Source organism: Triturus cristatus, chromosome 7, assembly GCF_964204655.1.
Source record: "Triturus cristatus chromosome 7, aTriCri1.1, whole genome shotgun sequence".
Classification (NCBI taxonomy): Eukaryota; Metazoa; Chordata; class Amphibia; order Caudata; family Salamandridae; genus Triturus; species Triturus cristatus.
Genome location: NC_140590.1, coordinates 1,026,716,172 through 1,026,741,544, shown reverse-complemented (window position 1 = coordinate 1,026,741,544; position 25,373 = coordinate 1,026,716,172). Strand labels below are relative to the sequence as shown.

Sequence of the window (25,373 nt, the reverse complement as noted above, 5' to 3'; positions counted from 1 at the left end):
CAGGGTTCTTGCTGAAAACGAGTGGCAGATGGTACAGCTTTCAGGCACGTGGGACTGGGGAAGGCAAGCTATGCACACCTCGTGTGGGTCAGTCTTAGCCTTCTTTCGACCACATTCCGGGCACTTGTCGAACAAGCCAGGCATGTTGACAGTACCAGCTACTAAACACAAGAAAAAGTGACAAAAATTGCCAAAATCTCAATGAAAAACCTTGAAAAAGGTAGAGCTCAATGCTCCAGGGTCCTGCTAGCAGGAGCCGGAAAAAAGAACTGAAAGTAAATGGGACCTGCTGGGCATTCTGGGATACTGGGGAAAGTTCTGGAAAACTGGAAAGTTTTCTTAAAGGCACAGTATCCTGTTCCAAGCCACATAATGGCAGCCTATGGGGCTTGTCTGTCCACTCCTTCCGCTCTATCATTCCAGAGGCTTTTGCTGGTAGAGGCAGGGTTTTTTTCCTATGGGGAGAAAAACTGGACAGGCAGTGCTGTTTGTGGATTTTGGTGGAATTCTAGTTGAAGTACAGGACAGTGTAGCCTGTGGGTATAGGCTGCATTATCTGTCTTTAAATTAAATTCTCTCTTAAAGGTGTATGCAGGTCTGCATGATTTGTCACCTTTTAGAGATTATTTTTTATTGCTCCGGGGTCCGCGCACATGGGCGGGACTATTCACTAGATTATGACTATACACAGAGATCCCCTACTACAGAATAGCCCTTGACACTAAAACTAATCCACAGAGCGGGGAGGATGGGTGTGTCGGTAAGGGATCTGCGACTAGATAATGTCTCTATCACAGTGGTTCCCAAACTTTTGACTCCTGAGGACCCCCATTGAGTCACCACTGAAAGCCGGGGACCCCCAAGCAATTTGTAGGATTTGAATTTCAAACATTCAAACAGTTACAAAAAAAAAAAAAAAAAAAACACGCGTGCACACAAAACAAATACTCGAATTACTAAGGATTTCAGGGGCATATTTACAAGTCCCTATCGCCATGGGAACGTCACTTTTAGCGATGTTCCTGTGGCAATAGGGGCTTCACCTTATTTACAAGGCAGCGTTAAGCCACTTATTGTGGCTTAATGCTGCCTTGTAAATAAGGCCCCCTATCACACAATGCTTAGCGTGAAAAAGGTGGGCAGTGGTAGTTACAGTGGGCGTTTCACTCCAACACCCATTGATTTTGACGCTGCCCTCTATTTACAAGGTCAGCTTAAATAGGAGACAGCACCCAAATTAAGACCATGAAAAACCTGGTCTTAACTTTGGGAAATGAGGAGAAATGCCTTATTTCTCCTCGTTTTTGCTTTTTCCAACGGAAAAAGCAAAACACCTTTGATTGTTTATGTTCAGGAAGGTGACCCTTCCTGCACACAAACAATCTTTAATAAAATTACGTTTTGTAACTTATATGTGTGCTGCATTAGGCAGCACACATAGAAGTGACAAAACAGCATTACAAAATTGTTCATGTGCAGGAAGTGGGAACATAGCAGCATCAGGATAATGATAGACTGGGAATAAACATATGTTGCTAACTTTTACCATGCAGTTTGCAAGCAGCTCTTTGATGACAGTTTATAGGACACTGCTAGATTACTATTGTCCCTTATGAATTGCACAGTGACGAAAGAATCTCTGTGACAAAATCAGTAACCCATTGACCTATGCACATAAAATACTGTTTTTTTAAATGCATTGTAAGCGTTCTTTGCAGTAGGCATATTAACTCTCTGTGTCACATTAGATAAGTCAAAGCTGCCACTGGACAAAACTCTCATCTCTCTCCAGCAGGTACATTAATTACTGGCATTTTCTTGACACTTTTATAGTTGCTCGAAAACTGCTAATTTCACAAAGAACTTTGCAGTGCTTTTAAAATTGCTGGCTGAGGACCCCCTGGGAATGTGCCACGGACCCCTGGGGGTCCTCGGACCCCAGTTTGGGAAACACTGCTCTATCAGATAAGAAATTACTGAAGGTAAGTAACTTGTCCATATGAAAGAAATATCTAGCCGCAGATTCTTTACCTTTGAACAGATTCCCAAGCAATACCTTCTCTGGAGGTGGGACTGTGGAAAAGTTTCAGACTAAAAAATACTACAAGACCGAGTGGCCAAAGAGGCTCTGTCTGCAGACCTGAGAATCGAGGCAGCAGTGTCTGGTAAAAGTGTGCAGAGATGCCAACGTGGCCGCTTGGTAGATGTCACTATCCGGGACACCACGCTGAAGAGCCGTGGTGGTTACCTTTGCCCTGGTAGAATGGGCTCTAAAGCCTTCAGGATGTAGTTTCTTTGCCAAGGCGTAATATATTTTTATGCAGAGGAGGACCCAGTGTAAAATGGTCCCCTTATGAACAGCTCTCCCCTTCTTTGCTCCAAAGTACCCTACAACGAGGTGGTCGTCCAATCGGAACTTTTTTAGCGCGATCAAGGTAGAACGATAACGCGCTTTTGGGTCGAGACAGTGGAGATGGTGGTGCATCGAAGGTGGGCAGAGTAACAGATTGAGCCAGATGGAAAGGTGTTACCACCGTAGGCAGAAGAGATGCCCTAATGCGGAGCACTACTTAGTCCGGAAAGACGGTCAGGTAAAGAGGCTGAGATGACAGTTTGCGCACCCTCCTGGCAGAAGTTATTGCCACTAAAAAGGCAGTTTTGATAGAGAGCAGCCGGAGGGGGCAATTGTGCAGTGGATCAAATGGTGCCCACATCAAAAAGGTAAGGACCAAATTAAGGTCCCATTGTAGCATAGTAAAGGAGAAGGGGGAACAGATGGGTAAGCCCCTTCAAAAATCTCTGTACAAGAGGTGATTTAAAAAGTGATGGCTGCAGCCCAAGAAAAGCAGACGGGCCGAAAGGTAGCCCTTCAGAGTGCCCAGAGCAGAGCCCTGCTGGGCCAAGGAGAGAATGAAAAGAATATCTGATAGACAGTCAAAGGGTCAACAGACCGTTCTGTACAGTGTTTACAAAATATTTGCCATCAGCAGGTATATACCGACTTCGCAGATGGACGCCTGGCCACCAGAATAAACTCACAGACTTTGGCAGGAGGGTCAAAAGCTGTCACTGTCACCGCTCAATCACACAAGGAGACGGAGAGGGGACAGGTTCAGGTGGAGGACCCTCCCCTGCTGCTGAAACAGAAGATCCTCTCGAAGAGATAGCCTGATCGGAGGATCAATGCTCATTTGCAGAAGCTCAGGATACCAGACTCTCCGTGCCCAGTCCGGAGCCACAAGGATGACTTGGGCCCCGTCGCTCCTGATATTTTTGAGTACTCTGGGCCTGTGCTCCATTCACGACAAAAAGTGACGCCGAGCGAGAGGGGCCTTGGAAACTCAAACGAGCAAAACTGTTTACAATGCGTGTTTCCTTCGGAGGCGAACAGATCTAAAAAAGGCTCTCCCACTGTTGAAAGAGACCTTGCACCACCTCCGGATGGAGACCCCACTCGTAATCCACAAGGCACCGGCGGCTGAGTTTGTACGCTCTTGCGTTCAGAGAACTGGCCAGATGTTGAGCCACCAGGGAAATGCCCTGTTGTTCCAGCAAAGTCCAGTGACGCAGGGCCTCTTGACAGAGGGTGCACAACCCCATTCCGGCCTGCTTGTTGCAGTACGAAATGGCGGTAGTGTTGTCTGTGAACACCTGAGGGATGGTAAAAAGCCTTTCAGTGCCAATCGGATCGTACGAATCTCCAACAAGTTGATATGGAGCTTGGCATATGCTGGAGACCACAGTCTTCTGATCTTCACCTCTCCCAGATGCCCACCCATCCCAGAAGGGACACGTCCATGAGATTTGGGTGGGGAGGGGAGAGGGGTCCGCCTTTGGCCCAATCTTGGTTTGTCAGCCACCACCGCAGGTTGTTCACGGTGCCCTACGATATCTGAACTAAGTCTGTGAGATTTCCCCAGAGCTGTGCCTATTGGAGCTTCAGGTCCCACTGCAGAGCCCGCATGTGACATCTGGCACGGTCAACTAGCAGCCCAACAGTCTCAGAGTAATTCTCCTGGAAATCCAGGATAGAGGCGGAAACATCGGTATCATAGCCTGAAAATCCGGGACTCGCCACTCGGTAGGATAAGCCCTTAACTGCACTGTGTTCAGAACTGCTCGAATTAAAGGGAGAATCTGCGAGGGAGTCAGGTGTGACTTCGGCACGTTGATAGTGAACCCCAGCAAATGCAGGGGGTTCGCCGTAGTCTGGAGGTGGGAGATGACTGCTTGGGAGGAGCCCGCCTTCAACAACCAATCCTCGAGCTAGGAAAAGACTGGGTCGCTTGATCTCTGCAGATGGGCTGCGTCCACCGACATCACCTTGTTAAACACCCGAGGGTCACTGAAAGTGCTTGTGGCCCACCGTAAATCACAGATAGCGGCGATGGGCTGGCACGACAGGGATATGGAAATAGGCGTCCTGCAAGTCCAATGCTAACATCCAGTTTCCTGGGTCCACAGCAGACAAGACCTGAGCAAGGGTGAGCATCTTGAATTTCTCCTTTTTGAGGAAGTAGTTGAGGGCCTAGAAATCAAGGATAGGATGAAGACCTCCGTCCTTCTTTGGAACCAGAAAATAGTGGGAATAGCAACTGCAGCCTATTTCTAGCCCTCTCTAAAGCTCTCTTGGTCAAGAGAGTCTTGACTTCCTCAAGGACTAAGGCATGGTAATCCTCCATCAGCCGATCGTAAGTTGGAGTCATAGAGCGAGGGGTAGTCTCGAAGGGGAGGGAGTAACCCCTTCTATTTGCAACACCCAACAGTCTGAGGTGATATCTTGCCTGTGGTCGAGGTGATAGCGTATCCCGCCACCAACAGGACGTTTATGATCCGGAGGGAAAGGACTAGGAAGGTTTTGCGGTGGAGGAGGGGTTTGTGGCTTGACTCGACTTCTGGCCATCCAACTCATGGGGTGAACCGTGTCTGCAGCCCCGCAGAGGTCGATGAACTTGCGGGGTCCTCTGGCTGGAATAGGGTAGGCACAGTTGGGTAGCCCATTCCGTAGCTACGAAAGGGGCGAAAACGCAGACACAGGCCGGGATAGGTTGGTGAGGCCTAGGGACTTGGCCATAGCCCACGTGTCCTCAAGTGCTGCGTCTGCCTCGTCTTTGAAGAGACAAGGGCCATCAAAGAGCATGTCCATAAGATTAGCTTGGACATCCCCTGAAAAACCAGATGTCCTCAGCCTTACGGCCACCTTCGGGGAAATTGCTCTGCCTAGCGAGTCTGTCGAAGTCGAAGCCACAGCATATGACAAACTTTACTGCATCTCTCCAGTCTGAAATAGCTAGGGAGAGGAGAGCTCTGTCGAATGGGAATACCTGCCCAAGAAGCATGCAGTGTTTACTTACCGCAATGCTAGGCTGGCGGGAGGAAAGATCTTACCAAAGCTGTCCAGTCTTTTGGATTACCTGTCCAGGGGAGAAGAAAGTAACGCGCCAAGGGAAGTTGATGCTTGAACCACCAAGCTTTGTGGAGTGGGATGGGTGGAGAGGAAAACTGGGTCGCCCCGTGCAGGGCGGTGGCAGCAGGCAATGGTTCTATTCAGAGGACCCCTGTGCTGGGCTTGAACCAGGTGCCCAACAGGACATCTGTCAAGGCCTCATTGGAAGGCAGCAAGGGGTCAGAGGAGGAGACACCAGGCTGCAGGACCTCAGTTAAGACGTTAGGTCTTGACTGCCACTGTAGGAAGCTGCAGGTCCAAGACCTCCGCAGCACTACATACCACCATTGCAAATGAGGCTCCCGCCTCTGTAGCCAGATTAGGGGGAGACAGCATGCCATAAAGTGGATAAGTGTCCAGGCCGCTGGCATCACCCAGGTCCTCATACCTGCCCAGGTCTTGATTGGGCTGCAGGATTTCTAAGGGATCCTGCTGCCTCTCCCAATCATCATCCATTCCTAACCCTTCAGAATAGGGCAGGTTGAACGTCATGGAGCCGTACGGCTCTGTCAGCACCGGTCTTTGCATCGGTAGACGCCCGACCAGCTCCGTGTCGTCAGGAATGACGATTGGGGAGGCATCGTTGTTGAAACCAAGGGCCTCGACCATGGACGCAGTGCCAGGGAAGGTCGCAGAGGTATGACCAGTGCTGGTCCAGATCCAGGGACGGATCCAAGAGGAGGCCGTGGCACCAGGGCTGTCGCCAGCAGGGGCAGAACCCACGAGATCTTTCACAGCGGGCAGGCTCAGCTGAAGGGGATCCTGTGGATTCAGCCTCTGCCGGCATCGGCCTAGGCGCCACAGCCTCCTCTTGGATCCGTCCCTAAATCTGGACCAGCACCGGTCATACCTCTGCAACCTTCCACGGCACCGCATCCAACGTCGTGGCCCTCGGTTTCATGATCGCCCACCTGTGGCGCCTCTTCCATCGTCATTCCAGACTACACGAAGGCAGATGGGCAATCACCGATGCAAAGGCCGGCACTGACGGAGTTGTAGGACTCCATGACGTTCAACCTGCCCTATTCTGAAAGGTTAGGAATGGATGAGGATTGGGAGAGGCAGGATCCTTTAGAAATCCCGCAACCCAATCAAGACCTAGACTGGTATGAGGACCTGAGTGGTGCCAGTGGCCTGGACAGTATTCCACTTTCTGGCATGCTATCTCCCCATACCCTGGCTACAGAGGAGGAGCCTAATTTGCAATGGTGGTATGTAGTGCTGTGAAGGTCTTGGAAACGCAGCTTCATACAGTGGCAGTCAAGACTAATGTCTTTTACGGAGGACCTGCAGCCTGGTGTCTTCTCCTCTGACCCTTGCTGTCTTTCAACAAGGCCTTGACAGAGGTTCTACTGGGCACCTGGTGCAAGCCCAGGAGGAAGGGTCAGGCTTCCCAAATATGGCGCACATGGCATCATAAAATTATTTTAATTGGCCGGGCTGCTCCAGGCCCCGAAAAGGGAGGGAAACGTAGAGCCAACCTAGGCACCCGCTCCACAGAGCGAGGCTTCGTATGCCGAAGCTGCTCCAGAGCAGCCTCGGCATTCGAAGCCTCACTCTGTGGAGCCGGGATTTAGTGCAGAGCGTACTTGACCTTACAAGGGAACATCTGAGTCAGTCATACATCAGAAGAACAAGGGAACTATAGAACAAAAGAGAGGAATTGAAATAATTATTGGCTGAGGCACAAAACTGTGGCCTATGCCAAAAGCAAAGACTTTATGAGACAAGTGAAAAAGCTGGGAATTTACAAGCCTGGTTAATTAGATGAGATAAGGGAAATAGACTTATGCAATGCATAAATGATGGGTTAATCGTAGAGGGTGACATGGCCATCGTGGAGGCATTTGCAGATCACCTCACGTCCTAAAGAACAAATACAACTAAGGCAGGATGTAGGGACTCTGAGCAACAACAGTTTCTCCATGACTGCCTAAATCTCAATTTGGCTCTAGAGCAGAGTCTGGAATTAGAAGAGCTACTCCCAGTAAAGGACACAGCAAACTCTATTCTTCAAATTCAATCTTGAAAGACCCCAGGCTCGAACGGAATGCCTCATTGATCGCCACAAAAAACTGGCAAAAATTAGAACTCTGCCATTGTAGAATATGTTGATAATATTCCAACATGTTAGAATACCAATAATTAAAGGTTCCTTTATGAGAGATGCGACTACTGTATAAAGTTCCCAGGAAGGGAAGCCAAGGGAGTGTTACAGCTCGTAACGCATGATATCCACAATTAACAGTGAGACAAAATTGTTGGCAGAGATCCTAGCCAAAGACTGAAAACAGTGATCCCAGATTTGATACACCCAGACCAATCTGGTTTCATGCCACACAGCTCTACCAATTCAAACTAGTAGAGAAATCTAGCCTTAGTGACCAAGGTCTCCGAACCAATCACCCTGGCGTTTTTGAACAACAAACATCCATCTGATTTGGCAGGACGCTGATTTTTAGATTATATCTTGAGGAAAATGGTCTTTGATTTAAATTTTCTATTATGATCTGGCTGCTATTTATCAAGCTAGTGGCCATTATGAAGCAATGGCAAGCATTCCAGGCCCTTTCACATACAAAGTAACACAAAACAGGGACGCACCCTGTCACTGATGCCATTTGCGATGGCTGTTGAACCAGGAGCAGAAATAATTCACACTGATGCCTAAATAAAGTGTTGCGGTGGACATCCAACTGGGAGGAACAAATTCTGATTTACGCTGATAATTTGATGTATAAAGCCTTACTTAGCGAGTCTCTAAATAGATTGAAATTCATATTTAACAAAAACAACAATACTGCATCCTAGGGATAAACTAGGAAAGCCTGCTAGGGGAGGATGCAACCAGATGGGGAGACTTCCCATGTCCGTGCAGGTGGAGCACAAACACTTTAAATATTTGGACTTCTTCCACAAACTGGATGACCTGACCAGGTTTTATTGTGCGAAGGAGCGTACCACGAATAGCACTAGCGACTCTACAAAGGTCCACATATAATGGTGGGATTGCCCTACCTAATGAACATACATTATCAAACTGCTCAGTTAATTAACGGGTGAGTATTTGAAGCTCTGGACAAGCCGGCTTACATGATGGAGAGGCATACCATGGGCCTTTAGAGATCCAAACTTTTTGCATGGAGATGATCTACCCAGAGGTAGTATACAACTGACGATGCATCGAAGACAAACAAGTTAATTACCCTTAAAAATGCTCTTTCTGGTGGATACTATATCTAACCACAGATGCCTCACTTTGTGAATATCACCTTATGCCACAATGGACCTGGAGATTTTCTCAGCAATTCTTACACATGCCAGTAGATGGCGTCATGCAGCTCCATGTCTATTCCATCCCACCCAGAGCCACACATAGCCACACCCAGAGCCACACATAGCCACCACTCCAAACGCGCGGGCATCAGTTCCTTTTTTAATGCACATTCGGACATTGATCCGGAGCTTGCTCCCTTGTTTTTCTGTCCTTTGACATAACTTATTTTGTCAACATTTTCTTTTTACCGTATACAAGGACATGTCTCTGACTAAAACCTTACTTTAAACCCTGCAAGACAGTCATAAGAAGATATCATTGACGGACCCACACCAAGTATATCTCCGCTGACTGGGTTCCTCCCATGAGTCGAGGTTGCGTGACAAGTTAACCCAGATAACCCCCAAAGGCCATCAGAGTCCACGAGGCCAAGCTCTTTGTCTCTGAATGCAGCCAAATAGCCATCTACCAGCGTGCAAGGGAATTGCTAAAAAAACACAACCACATCTTCGGATCCAGTCTGGTGCCTGGGATATTCACAAGGTGAGGAATCTGAAATGGCACAAAGCTGAAGGAATTGACTGGTCCAAGACATTGACTTCAGACATTATTGTGGGCTGGTGCTAAACTCAGGAGTTGAATAAACTGTCTGAGATTGGGACATTATTTCACTCTTAAAAGGTGAACAGGTTGCTGGAAGATGCCCTGTGTCACCTTTGAGTGCAATTGCCATTCGTGATCTGCTAGGCAGCAACGGCTGAGTTTGTCTGCCCTGGTGTTTAAAGATCCTGCCTGGTGCTGGGCCGTCGGAAAGAGGCCCTGAGCATTAAGCCACTTCCAGAGATGCAAGGTCTCCTGGCAAGGAACCCACACCCCTGGTTTGTTACAATACCATATGGCAGTTGCGTGGTCTGTGAGAATCTGTACCCACTCCCCCTTTATGGTTGGAAGGAACACAGTTCAGTGCTAAGCGAATCTCCCGCACCTCCAACAAACTGATGTGGAGGGAAGCATCTGCCAGAAACTAATATCCTCTGATCTCCACCTCTCCCAGGTGATCTTCCCAACCCAGCAACAATGCATCTGTTAAGGCTGTTAGCTCTGTCTGTGTAGAGAGAGGGGCCTGCCGCTGGTTCAATCGCAGTAAAGCAGTCACTAATGCAGATTTTTAGTGAACACCTGAGGTGTGCTGGTAAGTCCAAATGGAATCACGGAGAACTGACATTACTCATGACCTACATGAATTGCAGGAAACACATGTAGACACAGATGTAAAAGTATGCGTCCTGCAAGTCCAGTGCCTTGGATCCTGTGTAGATAAGACTTTGACCAGAGTGAGCATCTTGAACTTATCCTTCCAGAGGAAGAGGTTCAGAGGATGAATGTTGTGCATGAGAGGTGGGGGTGCAGGAAAAGGCTCTATATTTTTTGAGCACCTGAAAATAACAGGAGTAGGAACCAGTCCTGATCAACAGAACTCTCTCTATTGCTTACTTGTACAACAGAAAATGAACTTCTCCAAGCAGTGCGGACCAGTGGTCTCCTGGGAGTTGTTGCAGTGTGGGTGGCATGTCCAGGATTGGAGGGGTTTGGATAGGAAGGGCAGGGAGCATAAGCATTCGACAATCTGGAGCAGCTATTAATCTGAAGGGATACTATGCCATCCAAGAAGGTGAAAGGTGACTCGACCTCCTACTGGGCAATCATGAGCCAACAAGGACAATTTAAATTGATTTTGCAGTGGTTGCACCAGTGGGAGTTGGGGTTTGGATAGTGTGTGTTTCTCATGAGGGCCTGGGTGATTTTGGCCTGCTCCCTGGCCTCGCCCTCAAAGTGACTGAGAGGTCTGATGTTGTTGAGGTATGTATCGGTACTGCCTCTGCTGACATCCCCTACCCTACCAAAGCCTTTAAAGGGGTGCTGCTGCTGGGGAAACTGCTGAGCAGACTGAACGAGGCCCAGAGAGAGAGCGGTGGCCATGCCGTATCAGCCTTGACTTTAAAACATTTTAAGTCAAGTCAGAGGGTCATTGAGGGACTGCTGCACGTCAGATTAAAAAAAAAAAAAAACAGTGGAGAAAATCCATCTGTGCCACCCAAGTACCACACTGGTCCAGATTGCCCTACCCAGGCAGTCGGTAATGTCCATACCTGAACGGATTGTATACTTTGCTATATCCTGCTTGTCTAAGACAAGACATTGCAGGGTTAGTCTTTATTTTTCTTTTTTTTACATCTGGCAAGTTGGCTGCCACCTTGTTCCCTAACATATGTGCATACCTTCCCATAAGCAATGCACTGCGAGAAAATACCTGCCACTGTAAATAACCTTTTTGTGAAGGATTCCATTCATTTGGATAACCTGTGATAGAGTGTTAGAGAAGGAATTCGGGTTTAGGAGACTGGAGGATGCTTGTACTACCAACCTTTCCAGGGTGGGGTGTTGTAATAGAAAGTCAGGGTACCCAGGAGCAGGCGGATGTTGTCTAGCTACCTACCTACCTATTTACTAGGTACAAGATCCTGGTTTTGCCCGGGTGCCTGCCAGTATGTCCCTAACTACCTAATTGAAAGGGAATAGGGATTCTAGTGTAGTAGCTGCAAGGTTATGGAACTCGGTTAAGACTATGGTTTTTTACTTCTTGCAGTGGTAAGTTGGAGTCCAAGACTTTCCATCACCCTTAGATCATCATGCCGAAAGGGGCAGATTGTTCAGTAGCCATAGCTTGGTTTGAGGGGTGTAATTCAAGGTCAGGGAGTATTTGGAGGGGGAGGGTCATCATTCTCATCACCACAATCATCATCCTTATAGTACTGTGCCGCTGTTGAAGCTCGAGTTGGTGGCGTCTGTTACGACGCCGTGGACGGTGTCAGGCGTTGTGCCAAGGCTGGAGCTGGCGGCTTCATGCTTGAAGAAGAGGCTGCCCTCAGGAGGTTGAAATGCGAAGTCGGCATTGGGGAAGAATCTGCTGACAGGCCTCTGACTTGCAGCCACATCTAACACTTATGGCTCGACGGCACCTGGCAGAACTCTGCAGGGTACTGAAGATTTTGTCTGCGGTCTGTTTCAGCTGATGTAATTCATCTGCTGTGGCTGACCACTGAGGAAAGAAGTCAAGCTGAAGCCCTGCAGGAGTCCTCTCCCTGGTGTAGCTCCACAGCATGACTATTACCGGGACGTCGTGCGAGTCCGAACAGTGTGAGTGGCAGGACGTTGGGGAGCCGTGCTTGGATTTAGTGTGTTTTTTATGCAACTCAATGTGGGTTCTTCACGAGATCGATCTCAGGAGTGGGAGCGAGCCCTAGAGTTTGACCGGCACTACTTGCGTATAGAGTACGGCACTAGACAGTTTTGCCTTGCAGTCGTAATAGCCATGCGGCTCATACTTGCACAATAACTGTTGTGTGAAGCGCTGAGGCACTAGAGGCAGAAGTCATGAGTGTCTGTAACCGACACTGTGTTACGACACAGCTTGAAACCTGTAGTTTTAGGGCCCATATCAGCACACTGAAGGAGGATTATGGGGGAGGGGGGAATATTTTCCTGAGGAAAACAGCTGCCAGAAGACAGCACTGCTAGTTCCAGATCTGCATCTGGAGGTGCAAAAAGAAAGGAACGTGCGCAGAGATGCCGTACACAAGGAGGTCCAGATGCTATATCTAGAGGTGACGGATCCAACATGGAGCTGCACAATGCCACCTATTGAGGCATGAGGGAATTATTGAAAGGTTTCCAGATCCAGTCTGGCCCTCAGGGATATTACCAAGGTGAGGAATCTGCGGTTAGAAGTCTATCAGAAACCATGTTCTTTCTCTTATTTCATGCTAACACCATATAAGGCAGCAGCTCTAGTATCTTGAATAAAGCAACCTCATCTCGAGGTAAATGTCTTAAATGGATTCCACCAGACCTCTTCTGCTTCTTACACTGTAGTCCCCACATGCTCTTTCAAACTTGCCCCTTGTTTGTAATTCTTCTGTATTTTAATTGAACTATAGACTCTCATTCTGCACCTTACCACGATATACGGAATTCTCTGTCTGGCTCCTGAGAAGAGATGGTTGATGAAAAAGTGTAAGCTGGGGATACACTATATTTTCTCCTATTTCAGTCCTTTTAAGTAGTTGGTGCCGTGGCAATTGTTACCACAAAAGTCCATTTCTTTTTTCACATTTACACTATATGACTTTGCGAGATTCGTATCTGTGTGTGTATGCATGCCACATTTACACAAACCTAGCTAAAAGGCAGCTGAGTGCTGTACACAGTCAAAGGCAAGGATACAGTCAACAAGCGAGTGCAGAGGCAGCTGGTTTGTGGGAGCAGAAGTTTAATATTACTGCATCATGATGCAGTGTTCTTCAAAGAGGTGCGTCTATAACTCTTTTCTAAGACAATTCTTGGGGAACAAAGTTAGTGTTTTTCAATGTGGAATTAACCACATTTGAAGAGTTATTCTGTTAGACTTGAGGTCGATATGAGGTGTTCGGTCACAGTCATGAATATACTGACATCAAAGTGGGTCTTTTGAGACCACTGGACCTCATTTTTCCAGATGACTCCAGGTCAATAGTGTTGCTATAGCATGAAAAGCTGTGCAAACATCAGTTTTCAGTCTCTTTTCAACCATTTTTACGTCTAGCCCACCAAATGGCTCTTATGGGTTGTGAGGACTATTTTTTCAATTAAAATAATCCAAGAAACAAACTCTTCATCTTGATTCAACTGCCAGGAATCCCCTTCAGTTTTGACCATTGAACAGCAGAGTGTTCTGATTTGGACACCTATTCTGCCTTGGCTGAAATGAAGGATAACTTCCAAGTTGCCCAATGTTCTGAAGACATTATATCCGCGGTACTCCGTGTACAGTCAGGCAGACCTTGTTTGGCGGCCCGCTGACCTTTTGCCCTGCACAGCTGCTCCGTAGCAGCCTCCCCTATACCGGATATTTCAGTAAACACAAAAGAGGGCCGCTGGAGCATGCACGATAGCAACTTCACTGCACATACTCCAGTGGCCCTCTTTTGTGTTTACTTAAAGCATCGGGGAGACCGCTATGGGTGACGTCATATGCCTGACATAGGCAGGAAGAAAAGGCCCTTTAAAAGTCAGCTGTTGCACATTCATAGCGAAATTTTAAAGAGTCTTTTTGCAACTTCAGGCTACTTTTGCCGAGGACATCATGACCCGCAGACTGCTGTGTCAGCTGCCCGCAGCCTGCTCTCTCCAGCACTTCACTCCTGTTTAAAAGACTGCACATGCAGCAGGGGTCTCCTATGGATCGGGCCAGCATGCTCGCCACCAGACGACCAGCTTTTTTTCCTATGTGCTCGCCACCGGTTAGGCTGCCGTCCTCGCCAGTTGGCCTTTCAGGTCAGTGTGTTGACTGTTTTTTGGGCTGTTTGTGGGCCTGCTTTACAGTCTGTTCAGCCAGTTTTTACTGTTGAATTGCCGGATATTAAAACTAGCATTGCTTGCAGCAAGTCCAAATTCAATTATCTTGTAAACATGCCCCATTTTTGTTTGACCTATGTAATTCACAAATGAGGGGCTGCTTTCATTTTGGTGCCAGGTCCTTTTTCTGTCCCTTCTGATGCTGTTAATAAAAAAGGATTGCTGATAATGAGGGTGACTTAATTGCCGTGTTTGGGGCTACTTCTGAGCCTTGAAACTAGTGGCGTCACCCTGGGAAGGGGGGCATCCTTGTGGAACACTACCAATTGCCTTGACCCCATCCCCTGCCTCACCACATGCTGCAGTCAATAAATAGAACATCGCTCTTCCAGCATGGGAACATCCATGTTGATCTTTTTCACAATGTATTTTTTCTTGAATTCCCAGTGTGTTTTTTTCTAGGATGCTGTGTTTCTGTAGTTGATTACATGTAATATGTTACTTTTATGTGCGGTACTGTGAAAAGAGCTGCCTCCACATCTGTGTGTTCAGGTTGTGTGCATGTGTTTATAACAGGGCACAATTGAGAACTGTGCAGTTCAGGCCTAAGGCAAAGCAAACTGGACGTTGTTGAACTTACTGGCATGAAAAGGGCACAAGCAGAAATAGAGCGGATTGGCAATCCGCACAATTCAGCTCACAAAGCATTTTTTAGGGGACAGGCAACATAAGAATTCTGAAAGATTGTGCCTTCTGACAAATTTTACTCTTCTTTTACAGTAGCACAGAAAGTAATTTGTATGTTTGGGTCAACATGTTTGTAAAAAATTGTTTTCCACAATGGGACTGTTGAAGACTAAACTCAAAGCTTACAGACTTACAACTGGATCAGCTCTTAAGGCTTGCAGACATAGTACCTGATTACAGGACACTAATGGGAGACATGAAGTGTAAAATAAGTTTCTAGTATATCTGCCTTTAACTTACCTATTTTTCGGACTCATAAACTTGTGCTGAATATCTGGTTGATTTGAATTACCATGCAATGCCTCTTAAGATTGCTATTGTCCGATAATAAAACTGTATTATCAAAATGTCCTCCCTATAGCTTTGTAGTTACATTTGCTTTTGAAATACAGCATTGTCTAGTAATGTTTGAAAAGGCGTTTTTTTACTCTAGCCCCGCCCCCAACTACCAGGCTCTTCAGTGCAGCTCTAGCCACAAACCAGGCTTTAATGTTGGCCCCTGAGAGAAAGTTTGTGAGTACCCATGTTCTAGACACATCTACGGCCAACACCACCTTTATACAATTTGAGAAGATACTATTACAATCCGAAACTTACATGCAGGAATTATTTACATCACGTAAATCTAAAATACAGTCACTCTGACCAAACAAACGGACTGGTGTGGACTCTGATTCAGAGAGTCTTTCATCAGGCCTGTGCTGAATCAACCTCAAAGAAATAAAGAGCTATGGGGAATGGAAAGATAGTGAATCTGTTTACTTTTCAGATACAAAACTGGTAGCAAACACATCCATGTAAAAAGCAAAAAAAACTTTCGCTTCAGTTAAAGGAGAAATGAAGAGTTTACCCGTTTATCTATCTCTCCGTGCTGCAGCTGGACAAAGCGAGCACTGATAGCAGCTATGTAACTTTGTTGATTAGAAAATGCCACTCTTCCAGCTCCTTTTGGGTACTTCAACTCGGGGTCAGTGTCGATACCAGCATAGCACACTCCTCCGTACAGACGGTCCATGATCATTGCAAGTTCCACTACAACAAATACACAGCCGTCATTAGCAATTTCCCCTTATTGGCAATGAACGCGACCATCAAATAACCTAAAAGGTTAGCAAGCACTATTAACACTGCGGTGAATGAATGCAATACAAAATACTAAACACACTTTTAATGGACGAAACTATAAGAGTTTAGTGCACTGGAGGCTAGGTAACAGATGAAGCAGTATTGTTACACTTAGTCAAATGCTACAATTTGCAACAAAAAGCGTTTTCAATACTAGAGCAGTTTGCAGTAAGAGCTAATTATTCAGTTGCTTCTACCGATAGCCCATAGATAGACAAATAGTTATATAACAATGTATGGATGTGGTTTTCTTTTAAGGAGCTGGGTCCTACAGCGCTAGTACTCTTCACTAGCAGTGCCACGAATATACTTCCTTCTGGAGAGATGGGACTCTCCAATAAACCAGGAGCATATGGCCATTCCCTATTGCCCCACTGCCGTGAAGACCATTGCTGAGGAAAAACACTTAAAAGCAAGCCTTTAATTCCCTAAGTTTTGAGAGGCAATTCTGTATTCTATTAGGATAATTAGTGCCCATTTTGCCATCGAGATTATTACCTTCCTTTAAGGAGGAAAACAGGCCTGTATTCTGCTTGTATCGAGCACTGACAAGACCAGGTACTGCAAATCCGTTGCATCCTCACTGACCCCAAAAACCTAAGGATATCTACCGTTAGAGTCACTGAACTTAAAGGAAGCCCAAAAGATAAATCATAAAGGCATTGCCCTTAGTTAAATTACACAATTGGTGTCAACATGTCCAACGGATTCAGGCTACCGTTCAACAAAACCCTTATTAGATCAAGAAACACAAAGTTTGGGACACCTAGAACTTTTGCCCTTGATCAATATGTATGACACTTTATAACCTTAAGTACCTGTATACTTCTTTTGGGATGTGTTGTGCACATCTTCTCAGACAGGCGAAAATTGTGAGTGATCAAAAAAGCGTATTTCACATGACCTAACTACGGAGGCACCCACTGTAAGTGACTGTACAAATCTTCATATTTAGTGATAAAAAACAAAGACTGGCCTTTAAAAACAAAAAACTGCTTTTTTATTCAAATCATGGAATAGCGAGAAAAAAAAAAGGTATTCTACAACTCCTGTTGAATGGACGCATTAAAAAAAAAACGGATTAATGGCATTCAAGACCATGATCAGGTAACTAGAGGTAGTGGATTTCACAGAGTAGTTCATCATACCGGCTCTTAGTGGTCGAGGAACACCACCCACGAATATAGTCTTCCGTGGGTCAAGAGGCTGGGAGCCGTCCATCACAAAGTCACTGTCACTGAGGTTCCAAGGACGAATTTGAACCTAAAATGAAAGAAAGGCATTATAAAAATGCAAAGTTAAAAAGCAGGTGTCATAGTACAGTGACTTTTTTTGTCGAGGTATATTGATAAAGAAGTAAATAGGACGCACCAAACAAATGAATGCCCCTCCCGCCGCTGGATGAGATATGTTATTACAACGTTTTCTAACCCAATAGGTAATCTTCCAAGCAGATATTAACCAGGTCCTAGTGCACCACAAAAGCACAAACCAAGTTAAAGCAGTATCCATGTGGCTATTTCTAAAAGCATTCTGTACTTTGGAAAACAAATATTACGAACTTTCCAAAAAGTGGCAACCAAAAGAATTGTTAAATGTGGCATTTAGACAATACTTTGCACCAGCCCCGACTTTACCCCGCCTCATGGTAGTTCCGCTGGTATGCTGGATCCTCATTATTGTATCGATCTCACACTCAAATTAACCCCCTCAACCTTTTCCGTTGCGACCCATTAACCAGTCTACTACTTCAGGCAGTTTCTGAAAGGAGAAGGCTCAATGAGCACTACTAGGAAGTAGTGAAAAAACTACGACAGAAGACTACAGGGCTTTGACGAGCAAAGACTCCTGCGCCAAACTCTTCTAATCGCAAACAGGCTAGAGGTCTTCACAGGCTACTAGGGATAGGCGAAGAACTTTTCAATCATCCCATAGACTAGCGCATGTTGGTGTGGAAATCTGGTAGAGTAGCCACTCCAAAATACTGCCTTTACCGAGGTTTGTTCAGAACCAGGTTGAGACTTCTGCAAGCCTCAGTGTTAAAGGATTATTCAATATATTTAAAATATAAAAAACTCGCGTATAGTACATCAAATAGTTTTGGCATAAAACAAAGATTACTGCCGTCGTGCAATATTTTTTGGCGCTGTAAATGAATGTGCAGTTATATTCAGGAAAAACACCTATTTTACATATTAGCATTAGTAGAGCAGTCAGTGAAAGCATGTTCTACTTTAGTCATGGGCTACAAAAATTACCAGTAACCGTCGACCCTAAGACCCACGAAACTAGGGATCAAATCGAAAGTGAGGTAACTTATTCAGTGTCTCACAACATACTCAATTGTAACTCTTTTTTAAGGCTGGTAAATGAAACAGAGGCAAAGAGCTATGATTCTTCAAATTCCAAAGCGTTTTAAAAGTATGAAACCAGCCACCAGGCCTGCACGGAACTCTAGCACCCTGGCAAAAGCTCCTACTCACTGGCTTATCTTTGATGGTAGGGCTGGACACACACAGGTAGAGCTTGCCGTCCTCTTCGATGCATGCGTCTATTAGAGCCTGGACAGAGCTTTCGTCTTGGAACAGGAGGAAGGCGTATCCTGGGGAGAAAAGGAGAATGCAAACAGGCTTTCACGGGCGTGCGTGGGATTCTCGTTACGGGTGCATTACCTCCCGTCACTCAACCAGAACAATTAGGGCACTGAGACTGCTGACATTTGCTTTGGTGGTTAAAAGCAGGAAATGCTGAGAAGACAAGCGAATGCAAACATGTTGGAGACTGTGTCCTGGTATAAGAGGATTACATTAAACACGCGTTTAAGGATACTGTGTTTGGGGTTTTTAATGTTTCCTGAATGGAGTGGTCATACGGTTCATTTAGCCTGCCTCATTAAAACATTTGTTAGAATGTAAAAGTCTCTTTTGCTTCATTTAGAGCTGCAAGTCCATGTTTACTGAAGCACGGTTCCACTCGAAGATGCAGAGTTTCTACAAGAGTTGGTAGCCTACTTTTATGGAGTCTGTTTTGCCACGATACCTGTGTATCTGCATGTGTGCTGGATTAGCATGTACTGGTCTCGAAGTCCATGCATGTCCTACCCTCCGATTCTACCTATAGAACCCCGGTTTTACAATAAGGCTTCAGGAGTAGGCTTCCTACATCATCGCACAAGTGGAGCACAGCTGTCTTTCACTCCGTAGAAGAGGCGGGGATGACAGACAGGATGAAGATTCTATGGTCCACGCAAAACTTCCACAGTGAGGACTGTACGCTCCAATACACCACATACATCACTTTACATAGAAGTTAACAAGATGGAATCTTTGCTCAGTGTGCACTAGGTGGTGTTGTATATTTACATTTTCATGTTGTACAGTGACAGATGCTGTGAATATAAAAATCTATTGACACTGATGCACGATTACCGAACATTGTTTTCTGACGGACCAGGGTTATGGGTGACACAGGTGGATATCCCTAGTACCTTCCGTTTCCTCTACCACCAAAGCGCACAGCCTACAGGGGCTGCCAAGGATTCGAGCCAAACTTTAATACAGAGAGCTCTTGCCAGTGGGCTTGAGAAGAGGGAAAAGAGCCTCCACATCATGTGGGCCCAATGCAGCTATTTGGTGCATTAGAAATTAAAATTTACATTACAACAGCATTGCAGGTAAAAACATGTGTTGTAAAGCCTGACATTCACTAAATTATGGTGTTATTGTAGTCTAGACGATGAAAGAGCAGAAAAAACAGTAAGTATCAGTTCCCACCAATCATCATGTTATATTAGGTTGTTTACTTGTAGAGCAAATAATTCACCTGGGAGGGTATCCTGGCTCCAATAGGATTGGACTGCACTGGCCATGTCTGGGGCCTAGGTAAAGCGCCATATATCTCCAATTTCTTGTGAAATTCAAGGACTAAGGAGGTGGCCCTGATGTTTGGAGGTAGGTCATTCCAGGCTTTAGAAGTGAAGTAGGAGAAAACACTACCTTCCACTCTGGCTTTGCGTATGCAGGGGATGTATGCGAGCATGAGGATGGCCAAGTTGAGGATTCTGGTAGGAGTGTGGAAATATATGATGCTGTTGAGATAAGAGGAGCCAAAGTTGTGCAATGCTTTGTATGTTTTTGTGATGAGTGTGAAGAGTGCGCGTTTATGAATGGGTGGTCAGTCGAAGTCTGAGGTGATGTGAATGCAGGGTGGGAGCATGAGTGTGAATTTAGCTGCTGCCTTTTGTATGTTTTGGAGTCTTCAGGTCAGTTGGACGGTGATGACAGTCCAACCTGCTAGGGATAAAGGCCTGGTTGATGGTTCTGCAGGTGTTAACTGTAAACCATTAAAATATTTTTGGTAGGATTTTGAGGGTGGGAAAAAAAAAAAAAAAGGAGTCGTCAACTTCGTTGACGTGGCAGGTCATCGCAAGTTGGTAGTCTACCTCTGTTCCTAGCTTCTTGGCTTGGCTGACTGGCCATCAGGTGAAGTTCCATGGTGAGGTGCCCTTGCCAAAGAGTACCACTTCAGTTTTGTTTGATTTGATTTTCAGACAGTTGGTCGTCACCCAGCTGACAACTTCGGACACACAGTAGGGGAAGTTGGTCCAGGTGCTGGATGTTCCACCATAAAGGAAAGCATTGGGAGCAGAATGTGTACCCTTTTAGGCCACAGGGTTCAGTGATAACACTACATGTTAAAATCACTGTAAACACACAAAACAAGTCTCCTTCCACCTGATTCCCCCCTCATGTGCCAATTCTTCCCCCCCTTCAACATCTTTACTAGAACTGCAGGTACTGGACTGACCAACCCCAAGACATATAGGGTGGCACTGGTAGGATCACACATGCCAAGTTCTGGCTTTCTGGCACATGTTTGTACTATAGGAACCATGTTTGAATTTACATTTATAGAGTACGTACAGACCTCATCAGAAGATCCACGTCTGCTCAAGATTTCATGAATGGAAAGGGACTGTGGGAGAGTAGATGGAAAGGAGTGATCATCTTCATTTACTTCCACGAAGATGAATTACTTTGAAGGGTACAATGATAAAAACTTAACTGGGTCCTTAACTATTTAAGAAATATATCACCATTACAAAAGACACAAAATGACAGCTTTAATCTTTATGAAGAATCATGTGAAGGATAAATTCATTTTATAAACTTCAGGAAAGAAAAGAAACCTGCCAGGTAAAAGCAAACGTGAGTGCAATAAGGTGAACCCAAAATAAATCTCTCTCCCAGCATTCATTTAAGTGCCATTTTAGGATACATTCTTTTATTCTTGTATTGTCATCTTTTTCTTGTACTTGCAGTCTAGTCATCCCGTTATAACTTCAGGACTTTAGTACCGCAATTAAAAAAGAAAAACCTAGCTCTGATCTGCTGTGCTGGATGTGCAAACCCTCTCTTATAATGACTTCAACCTAACCAGTTACTTTTGTGTACCGTTGCTGTCAAGAACCTCCTTCCGAGGCACATACATAGGCTTTTCTTAGTAATGCTGGATATGAGTTTTGAGGACCTTGAGCTAATGATTTTGTCTCAGATTTGTGAGGGGGAGGCACGTGTTTTAAGTTCCAGGTTTTAACCAGTCTTTCATTTGGCAGATTCCTCCCTTTTCTTCACTTTCAGTCTAGCAAAGCACTGCTTTTTAATCAGATCAGAAATATACTTTTTGAAAGTACGAGTCTAAAGCCTATTCTAGGACTTCTCTTAGAGAGTGCTTTGGTGGTTATGAAAATAACATCCTAAATCGGCAACATATTATGCCCAGGGTACTTTATAGAGTAGTGATTCTCAAAGTACTTCCCACTGGTAGGCCGGCACACCTTCGCTTGTGGCCCACAGATCTTCCGGCGACGCCCCTGGAACACAGCTGGCAAGTTTCATATTGCTTGTGTGTGATTTTACCATGGCTTAAGTATGATTATGTGTGACATTCCATGCTTATGTGTGACACTTAGTGAAACTTAAGTGCAATCAAAACCATGCTGAAAAGTCCGTGTAGAGATAAATATTAGAAATCACCCTACAAATGAAGCGTTAAAGTGTCACTTTTTTTCAAATGTACTCTACTGGGATAGTGCTTCTCACAGGTGGCACACTGCCATTGAATTAAATGTTACCGCTGCTGCAGTGAGCAGGGCCTACCCACCAAAAGCCTCACAGAGTAGTACACGGTCTGTCGGTTTGAACCATGACAGCTATTAATCTTTTTTTGAGCCCTTCTCATCTGTCCTGGCTGCAGACACCGGTAGCAGCTGAATGATGAGCTGCTGAGGCTCTCTCAGCATGCTGACAAATAGCTTTTGTCACTGGCGGCACAAAAAGAACAACTGTTTTTGAGAGCATAGCACCTCTCTAAATTGCGTGACAAAATGTTCCGGTGCAGGAACGCGGGATTGACAACGATTTGCGTTAGTCTGACCTGTGATGCGTGGCACTTGGCAGGACTGCTGGTAAGCTGGGAGTTGCATCAGAGAAAGTTACTTGAGTTCAGTTTTCTTGTTGTTGTTTATGTCAGCCAAGCAATATTGTTTTGTGATTCTGGGCTTGCTTTCTTAAGTCAAAGTACCTTGTCTTACGAGCAGGGCTGACCTGCTTATACAGCGACCTGGGAACAATTATTCACATGGGGCCCGATTCACAGAACGAACTTAAGACAAAATCCTAAACTTACTACCATTTTGGTATTCACAGAAGGCACTTACTCATTTCGGTATTCACAGAAGTTAGGAGTCCTAACTTTAGGACTCCTAAATGCCTTCTGTGAATACCAAAAGTCTTAAAATTAGGATTTTTATCAGTTTAGGAGTCCTAAAGTTAGGACTCCTAACTTTACTACTACTAAACTGAGAAAAATTCTAATTAAGGATTTCAGTATTCACAGAAGGAATTTAGGAGTCCTAAAGTTAGGAGTCCTAACTATACTACTACTAAACTGAGAAAAATCCTAATTTTAAAGACTTTCGGTATTCACAGAAGGCATTTATGAGTCCTAAAGATAGGACTCCTAACTTCTGTGAATACCGAAATGAGTAAGTGTCTTCTGTGAATACCAAAACGAGTAAGTGCCTTCTGTGAATACCAAAATGGTAGTAAGTTTAGGATTTTGTCTTAAGTTAGTTCTGTGAATCGGGCCTGAGGGGCCCGATTCACAGAATGGGTGGGGATGCAGGCTGTTTACCTTGAAGGAAAATGGGATGCATTTAAAAAAAGAAAAAGGAAAGTTTATTTTTCATTTATTAAGAGTAGGCAGTTGGCCTTGGGACCACTGACTGCTCTTAAAAAATGTTGTCGCCCACATTCACAAAGGGGACGGGGTCCCTTAGGGACCCCTTAGTGTTTGCGAATGGGTTACCATCTCCATCACTGAGTCGGTAAAAAATGAATGTTGCCCTTGAAACGCCCATGCCCAATAGCAACTTGCAAACTCGATTTTGCGAGTCGGTAATAAGGTTATCGACTCGCAAAATACGGTTAGAACATTGCAAAAGACTCATTAGCGGTCACAAACAGACTAATTCTCAATTTGCGACCGCTACAACCAGTCGTACATCTGGCCAATGGTCCAGAATCAGAAAAAAAACAGAAGGGCATAAAAAAAAATATGGAACTTTAATTGCAGGTACGATGGGGTAGGCTAGGTGAGTGAGTGAGTGTGGGGTTCCAGTTAGGTAGCTAGAAAGAATAAAATATTCTACAGCTACATTGTTTTCATAACCTACATTTAATTAAATATAAAATGTAATACAGACAAGCACTGACAAAGTCAACAGGTCTCATCTATGAACTACTGGCGTTTGCAATGATTTTTATCCATGGTGTTCGTGGCTGAAAATAATGAAGAGAAAAAAATAAGTTCTATGATGTAGCTGTCGCGTCATTTTGTAGGCACCCCCTAACATGGATTCTTGTACCTACAAAATCAGGTGAGCGTTTTTCTTTTCATTTACCAATCCCAGAAGGATTAGTAAATAAAAGTTGTGCAAAATGCCCCTTTTTTATATAGTGGTAATGAGCTTTTTTGATACAACGCTAACACGCCTTTTTAAAAAACCCAAACAAATGGGGTGAGTGGGTTGGGGAAAAGTGCCACAGCATAGATGTGGCCCTCTGGCACACCCCCAAACTCCACTTTTTGGCCCATGTGAAAATGCTTGCGAGTACCAATGTTTTAGAGCGTCTCCGTATTTCCACTCTATGAATTAGTATAAAAGTGCTCCCAAACACTCTTGTTCTTATTCTGCAGCACACAAGGCTTCATGTTTGCAGTTTCCACAGAAATTAAATATCAATGTGGCGGAGTCTCAAACACAAAAGATACCCAGGGTTACTTCGCGGATATAGCCCTCACTCCTTTGTGGCCACCTGGCAAACTGTTTCAGACAAAATGACTTCTAGAATTACACTTTAGAATTATATTTAAAGTTGATATATGAGGGATAATTAATGGAAGGTACAAGAGGCTTTCAGCTATTTTTTGCTGATTGGTACCACTTACTGATGTTAAAGTTGTTTCAGGAGTAGTGAGAAGACAAAACAAATGAAGCAAAGAAAGGTGCTACATACATTTTGATAAGTGATCGACCTTGTGAAGTTGCATGGATCAGAATTTTAAGTGTTTGTAATACATACAGGGCTTCACCAATTTTGGGGGGACATGTTGATAAAAACAAAGGAGGGCAGGTCCCAATAACCCCTAGAGAATGTATGACTAATCAGGCACATTAACTATAGCATTTGGATATTTCTTTTTACAACCTCTACATTTTTGTTGCAGCCTCAGATGGAGTCTAGCATGCATCACAAGAGAAGTTGTTGTATAGCCTCACATGGATGCTTGTGAGCTTGGTATGTTTTGGCCCTGAATGCTTGTTCATGGTAGGTTGTGATGTGATTTTGTTTTTTTACATGGCAACAGCTATTCACCAGGTTCAAAGGGGGATAGCAGTAAGTTCCATATGTGTCGGGAGGGAATTGTAAATGATCCAACACCCAAAGTGACGTTTCATTTGTCCATAAATCCCTAGATGTTGTTTTATGGCAATCCCTAGATGTTGTTTTATGGCTTTTTGTGTAGGTCAATTTATGCTCAAAGGAAAGTGCTTGGCTGGTCAAATTGGTATTTTATCATGTCCTGATTTGTAGACAATGCATGGGTATTTAGATATTTCACATGAAAACGAAAGGAGCCAATGTGACTGAGGGTGTAAGTGATCCCAAGGTGAAAAATTAATTAGGACCCTAGCAGTCAAGCTCTACATAAAATATAGTATTCAATTCTGGATTTTGTAAATAACCATACAGTGAATGGTAGTAGGGCTTGACGAGCTACCACTGACAGCTGGTAGTAACCATTGCGTATGAGTAGCCT

At 45.0% G+C, this 25,373-nt stretch overlaps 1 protein-coding gene across 2 annotated transcripts in view; it reads right to left on the bottom strand.

Annotated features, from left to right (window-relative positions):
• CPEB4 (cytoplasmic polyadenylation element binding protein 4) overlaps positions 1–25,373 on the bottom strand; it is a 260,218-nt gene that overhangs the window by 16,109 nt on the left and 218,736 nt on the right. For both annotated transcript variants that reach the window (XM_085618091.1, XM_085618090.1), the window contains 3 exons: positions 18,473–18,591; positions 17,138–17,252; positions 15,715–15,896 (listed from right to left, as the gene is read on the bottom strand). In XM_085618091.1, the coding sequence (XP_085474217.1) occupies positions 15,715–15,896; positions 17,138–17,252; positions 18,473–18,591 (416 nt within the window). The remainder of the gene's footprint in view (positions 1–15,714; positions 15,897–17,137; positions 17,253–18,472; positions 18,592–25,373) is intronic.